We start from the raw sequence: 7,500 nt of genomic DNA on the forward strand, positions 1-7,500 counted from the left end.
AAATATGCAAATTAGGCAATATCTAATTAAATATGTACTAAATTTGCATATATTTAAAATAAACGAAATCTGAGTATTGGATAAAGCCTGGTTAAAAAATATTTTTTCATTGTGTTCACATATTAGATGGGAAAAAAATACTGAGGGATTTATGGATATCTACTTTTGTTATCCTGTAAATCAGAATATACTGTCAATAGCCTTAAAAAAAATATTTTCGCCATGTTTTTTGGAATAAAATGTTATATAAATCAGGCTAGGAATAATATATTTACAAATCCCTCTGTAAATGTCTTCATAATATAACTAGGTACAAGACTGGAAAGTTTGGTGTATATCGGTGCTACTGAAGTGGAGATTTCAGACTTGGAGAATGAGAGAAAAGTCATTTTGAGAAAATGGGCTTTAAAGATTTATCATCAGCCAATGAGATTGCACATTCAGCCCTTTTACTTTCACGATTGGTTGCTGATAAAAAGGAAATTACCATATTTAGATCCGACAGCATTGTACAGGAGAGAGAGAGCTTTCTAACGGTGTGTGTGATGACAGGGAGCAGACAGCGATCGCGGAGCAGCGTGATGATGAAGAACGCCAACTTTTGTTGAATTTAGGAGAAATCTACAGACGCAAACAGACAAAGTGTAGGAAAATAAAGACCTAAATGTGTATTTCGGACTTTTTTCACCACAAGTCTGAAAGAAGACATGTTATTGAAGACAAATATCCAAAAATCTCAAAATTGACCAGTAAAAAAAAAAACGATGTTTTTGCCTGCCGTGTCTCGCCTTAAGTGAACATAAACAGTTGTGAAATAAATCGCATGTGTATCAGTTTATTAGATCAGTGCATTAGCTTTTAAAGTGACAGCAGCCTAATAAACCTGATGGCGTCTGTGTCATTAAACGCACACTGTGTAGGAATTTCTCCCATCTAGCGGTGAAATGTATTTTGCATTCAAATGAATAGTGCTCTCTAGCGCCTCGCTTTTTCAAATGCGTGTTGCAACTACGGTAGCCGTTATGTACCAAGATGCTATGACAACATGTCTTCCAATACCACTTCATCAAGTTTTCTTTCGGGTGATGAGGTTTCGTTACTTTTTTTGCGACGAGGATTCGGTCTCCTGTGGCTCGGCATAAGTATGATCCTGCATTATGAAGTACCGTGCCTTTCAGATTTGCCGGGACAGTGACAAGCGCCGCTCACTGATCTCCGTGTCCGTTCCAGCTGGTTTCAGTCACGTGATGCTGGCTCTGAACGGAAACGTGTTGAGGTAGGCTAGTGCTTTTTGTCCCTCTCTGCTATTATAGTTTTTCAAGATGGCGGAACGACATGGAAGCCTCCTTGGACTTACCCGTCCAATGTAAATAAAGATAAGAAATTCTTCGCTTACGAGGTTTCGCTTACATTGGCAGAGTAATTTTACACCAGTGAAGACACATTTTAAATAATAAATAAATATTTTTAAGTATTTCATTAGATAAAATCAATGACTTTATTCATATGAATAAATTTTAGCTTTTATTTTATTATTTAGCTTTGATTTTAGCTAATAAAATACTTAAAAAACTACACAGTGTACCTTTAATGTTAAACAGGCAACAAAAGACAGAGAAAATTACTCACTGCTTTTTAGTAAATTTGGTAGATTAATCTATATTTAATTTATACAGTGAGAACTATTCAGTGTTGTTTTACATTTGTTTAATTTCTGTTGAGAAAGACTCTGCTTGCTCTTTTTTTTGGCCTATTTGTTTTACAGGAATTATATTCCTCGCTATAGCTTTCTTTTTTTATCATGTATTATCATGTATTTTGGTGAGTTTCGGCTGATACTGCTTCCAGTGATCGGGCTGAAAAATCAGCACCCTTAATTTTTATCATTTTAATTTATATTTTTATTATTTTCATTTATTAGCTTTTCATCAACTCCCAAACCCCCTGCAGTTCCTTAAAAAAAAAAAAAAAAAAAAAATTGAATATTAAAAATGTTTAAAGTCCCCCCTGTGGTGAAAATCCAGCTTTTAAAGTTGTTTATGTGTCTATATGGTGTTTTTAATGTGCTTTAAGACAAACCATGTGTAAATTCATAAGTCGACAGCATTGCTGAGTATTTCCTCCTTAAAACTGCAGTGAACCAAAGACAGTCTCAAAAACACGCTTTGAAATCGCTGGTGTTTCTGACGTCACAAACTACCTTGTAACCAATCAGATCAACGTGTGATCGCCAACCAGTGGATCTCTGAGCTGAGTGAGTGAGTGGAGGCGGGACTCATTTGCATATTCATAGAACCGTGCATACTAAATGAGGCAAGGTATATTCAAGCGATTTTAAGGCATGAAGAATTTTTTTTTTCAGGAAAAAATCATTTAACTGTCATTTTGTTGATCAAAGATGAGTTTTAAAGGATATAATTATTAACTACAGGGGGACTTTAAACCTTCACAGGAACTTTAGTAGGAACATCTGAGATAAACGTGATTATTAAGTGGAATATAATTATGTCTCCCGAGCTGTTTAAGAGCAACCTGTGAGCGATCATGGAAGTCTCACATTCCCTGCTAAAGCATCGGGGTGTCGGACGCGCCGGCGTTTAACACAAGGTTATTTTTACACGAGGTTTGCACAATTAGACTGAGCGTCTGTGGGTTTAACGGATGGAGAGGCGGCGGGAGCTTCAACCCTCCGGCAGTTATTGCTCTTTAACACGAGCGCTTCAGATTTATGCTCTGTGAGAGGGATACAGTAGTGCAACAATTATTAAGGCTGCTGCAATTAAACTGACAATTTGTAATGTAAATGGTCTTAGTTCTGCCTCCATCAGGCGCTGGATAATCACAGCGGCTCGTAACCGGCGGAAATCAGTTCTCAGGCCCTTCCCTTCTCTCCTCGGTTTATCTCTCTCCTCGGTTTATCACCGCACTTATAGAAACTCTCTTCACTTGCTCATTAGCATTATTTTCTCTTTATCTCTGTCTGTCTTATTTTCTTCCTTTCCCCGCCTAAGGAGATATCACTATTACTGAGTGTTATTTTATAGTATTGTAGGGATGCACGATATATCGGCCACCATATCGATATCGGTCCACATATGTACATTTTTGCTATTAACGTTATCGGCCCGATAAAAAAATTTGACCGATATATTAAAGCCGATAAATAATGGATTATTTCCTTCAGCTGAGACACTTCAGATTTCCCTATTCACATTATACAAACTCTCTTCATTTGCTCATTAGCATTATTTTCTCTTTATCTCTGTCTGTCTTATTTTATTCCTTTCCCCGCCTAAGGAAATATTATTACTGAGCATTATAGTATTATTCTAGATAGTATTGTAATATTTATTAATATGTTGAATTGGCTTTTATTTTTGTATTTTCTGTTTTAGTTTTAGTAATTTTTAGTATTTCAACTTTTTTAGTCAGTTGCCAAGACAAGTTTAAGTTTTACATCTCATATTTATGTTATTTTATTTCAGTTAACGAAAATTATTTTAAACAATAACAACAACGTCTAGTTCTACTGTTCACACTTTAATATATAGTGATTTGAATACAGTGTCATTAAGTGCACATTTATTTACACTAAATGCATATTTTTGTTAGCAACATGCTAATTCATGTTAGCAAAATGCTAATTCATGTTAGCAACATGCTATTAATTCATGTAGATAGTAAAACACAGTAGCACTAGCAATGGTGTTGGGGTTCGAATCCGCCTTTTGCCCAATCACACATCAGATCGAAAAGGCATTTTTTATCAATGAAAATGAAGAAAATATTTGAAAAGTGGAATAAAGTGTCTATTTATTTACACTAAATGCACATTTTTGTTAGCAACATGCTAATTCATGTTAGCAAAATGCTAATTCATGTGAGCAAAATGCCAATTCATGTTAGCAACATGCTAATTCATGTTAGCAACATGCTATTAATTCATGTAGGCAGTAAAACACAGTAGCAATGGTGTAGGGGTTCGAATCCGCCTTTTACCCAATCACATGTCAGATTGGAAAGGCATTTATTATCAATAAAAAGGAAGAAAATATTTGAAAAGTGGAATAAAGTGTCTAACATGTGTTTAATAATGAAGTGTTTATCAGTAGGGAGGGCTTTAATGTCCCAATAAGGAATCCATTTAATAATTGTAATAAATATAAATAATTTTAATTTACTGTATATTATAATTTATAATTCATAAATATAATCATTTAATATTGATACATTTAATTAAAAGTAAAATAGTTGGGAGGGCTTTAATGTCCCAATAAGGCATCCATTTAATAATTTTAATAAATATAAATAAATTTACTTTATATAATAATATATCATTTATAAATATAAAAAAAAAATAGAATCTCAATGATACTAAAGTAACATTTCTTCCATTTTTTACATCCTTGTCCCTCCTTCCATACATTCTTTTTCCTTCTTTTTATGGTTTTAAACCTCCTCTGCTCTTTGTTTATTGACTGTACGGAGGAATAGTCCTGAATCGATTTCATTTTATCGTGGAGTGGAAGCGTTTAGCGCAGACGGAGAAAGGCGTCCCGCTGATACGAGATCCAGCCTTATAATTGAACAGGAACTGTATTTCAGGTTCTCTATTCTTTAGTGGAATGGGAAGCGGTTCATGTTTGCGTCTTTGCTTCAGTGAGTCGCTCAGTGGGTCGACTATTAGCAGACTTCACAATGACTTATCCAATCACACGTCTTTGTTCAGTTTATTTAGCGGCGCTCTCAAGGAGCTTGTCTTGCGTGTTTGCAAATAGACTTCTTTCTGTCCGACACTCAATCATTTGTTAAATCAAGCAAACTGTTATTTAAGGTGCGAATTACATCTGAGGCTGATGGCTTCAGGTTTGTGCCACAAACTAAAAACAATAACATGGAGTATGAGCGAAAAACAAAGACGAATTGAAAAATTATGCAGAAAAATATTTATGTGGTGGTGTGTGGAAAGTTAAGTGCAGGAAGAGTGTGACAACTGTTTACTTTTCATTTGTGGATGTTTGTCACGAGTGCCTGACTATCTGAGCAGACTTTATTTCAGTGTGTTTAATGTGAAATACACTGCTTTAAAACCGTTTAAAAGATTGAAGTTGTTAAGATTTTTAATTGAAACTAATGTTAGCAATGTGCTAAAACATGTTAGCAACATGCTGAATAATGCTAGCAACATGTTAAATCATGCTAGCAAACATAATTCAGGCTAGCAACATGCTAATACTTAATGCTAACAACGTTAAAACATGCTAACAATGTGTTAAATCATGATAGCAACATGATAATTCATGTAAGCGATGCTAATTCATGTTAGCAAAGTGATAAATCATGTTAACAATGCTTGCAAAATCATGCTAGCAACATGCTAATGTTCATGTTAGCAAATGTGGCAAATCATACAAGCAACTTAATTAAAACTAGAAAAATGTTAAATCATGATAGCAACGTTAGCAACGTGAAAAAACATGCTAACAAAATGTTATTTCATGCTAACAATGTGTTAAACATGTTAGCAATGTGTCAGAATATGTTAGCAACAGGCTAATTCATGTTAGCAACCTGTTACAAGCGAAACAGGCTAATTCATGCTAGCAATATTCTTTTTTTACAGTCTTTAACAGTTCAAATTAACTGTTCCATTCCAAAAATAACCAGTGACAAACAACCACATATGTTCGTATTCTAAACACAAAACAAATAGCTATAAAATAAACATGTTTTTCAGAACATCCTGCTGTACTCAGACTTCCAGGACTCGACCTTTGACCTGAGCCAGCTGCCGAACCATCGTTTTGAGGCCATGGATCATTTCAGCAAGTGTTTCCTGATACTGAAGCTGAAGAGAGAGCAGGAGAGCTGTGAGCGAGAGGCGAGTCGGGACTGGAAAGCGGTGCGTGTGGATCTGGTGGCTCCTCCGCTCGAGCGCTATGCCTACGCCCTGCTGGGATGGACCGGCTCCACGGTATGAGACCACTCAGTTACCTAAATTAAACCCAAATATGGGTTAAAACAACCCAGTATTTTTTAGAGGGTATAAAAAAATGCTGGACTCTTTTAACCCAATTTTAAGTCAAATATGGAAAAAAACAAACATTGGGTTAAAAAGGTAATTAAAAAATGTAACCCAACGGCTGGGTCTGTCCATATTTGACCCAAATTTGGGTTGAAACAACCCAGCATTTTTTAGAGTGTAAGAGCTCTGATTGGACTAAATGTGGACTAAATTAACCTCAGTGGTTCTAGTGCATCAAGAGAGTATGCTTGGGCTTTCGTTTACCAAATTAGAGTGCTCTACGTGCTTATATGTGAATAAAAGCCTAAATGAAATCTGTTCATTACATAAAGTGATCGTGTCTCTTCAGAAGGCATGGATTAAACCACTCAAATTCAAATGGATTTATCTTTTTACCAACGTTTTGAAGTGTTAGAGTTTGGGTGAACAGACTTTCAATGGGAGGACAGAAATCTCTTAGATTTCATAAAAAATATCGTCATTATCGTCACCCATTTTCGGGTGAACAATCGCTTTAACTAATGAACCTTATTGAAAAGTGTTACCGTTTGTTAAAATGCATGAACATTTTATATGCAATTCAAGTACAGTACATAAATCTTACATTTAAGCCAAATATATATTTATAGTGTCTATTGTGTTTCTGTCCCTGAACGTCCCACAAGCACAGAGGAAAGACTTGAGGGGCGTCCAGAGACAGATACAGTTTGACTCGAGCTGTTTATAGACGAACCCTGACCTTGAGCTTCAGGTCCACGTGGACGCTCGACCCATCAGCTGTAATTACAGTCTCCCACTCGCCGCTCCTGGGGTTTGCTATCCCATGATGCACCAGCACCCACGGCGTGTGTAGGATCAGTGCAGCATCACTGTGATGAAGATGGAGAACGAGAGGACTTTAGTTTCTGAGGCTTATCATTATCACAACCCAGGGTTTGAAATTAACTTTTACACTGGCTAATTTGGCTACTGAATCTTTAAGTTACCGGCCATTCAGAACTTCTACTAGCCAAAAAAAAATTATATATATATACTGTATATTAACCTGGTTAACTATGTCACGGCTTGTTAAATCCAAAATTTAATATATATATATACATACACTGAACAAAATTATTAACGCAACACTTTGGTTTTTGCCCCCATTTTTAATGAGCTGAACTCAAAGATCTAAGACTTTTTCTATGTACACAAAAGGCCTATTTCTCTCAAATATTGTTCACAAATCTGTCTAAATCTGAGTTAGTGAGCACTTCTCCTTTGCCGAGATAATCCATCCACCTCACAGGTGTGGCATAGCAAGATGCTGATTAGACAGCATGATTATTGCACAGGTGTGCCTTAGGCTGCCCACAATCAAAAGGCCACTCTAAAATGTAAAAAATGGCCTGTGGAATGTTGGTCCACTCCTCTTCAATGGCTGTGCGAAGTTGCTGGAAATTGACAATATATATTATATATATATCCCTTCCTCT

The 7,500-nt window shown here is 35.8% G+C and overlaps 1 protein-coding gene across 1 annotated transcript in view; it reads left to right on the forward strand.

Annotated features, from left to right (window-relative positions):
- The window catches only part of dntt (deoxynucleotidyltransferase, terminal), a 156,042-nt gene that overhangs the window by 79,450 nt on the left and 69,092 nt on the right, over positions 1-7,500 (forward strand). The window contains exon 10 of the mRNA XM_081350798.1: positions 5,738-5,974. Coding sequence (XP_081206924.1) covers positions 5,738-5,974 — 237 coding nt within the window. The remainder of the gene's footprint in view (positions 1-5,737; positions 5,975-7,500) is intronic.

Source organism: Scardinius erythrophthalmus (assembly GCF_964197995.2).
Source record: "Scardinius erythrophthalmus genome assembly, chromosome: 21".
NCBI classification, from domain to species: domain Eukaryota; kingdom Metazoa; phylum Chordata; class Actinopteri; order Cypriniformes; family Leuciscidae; genus Scardinius; species Scardinius erythrophthalmus.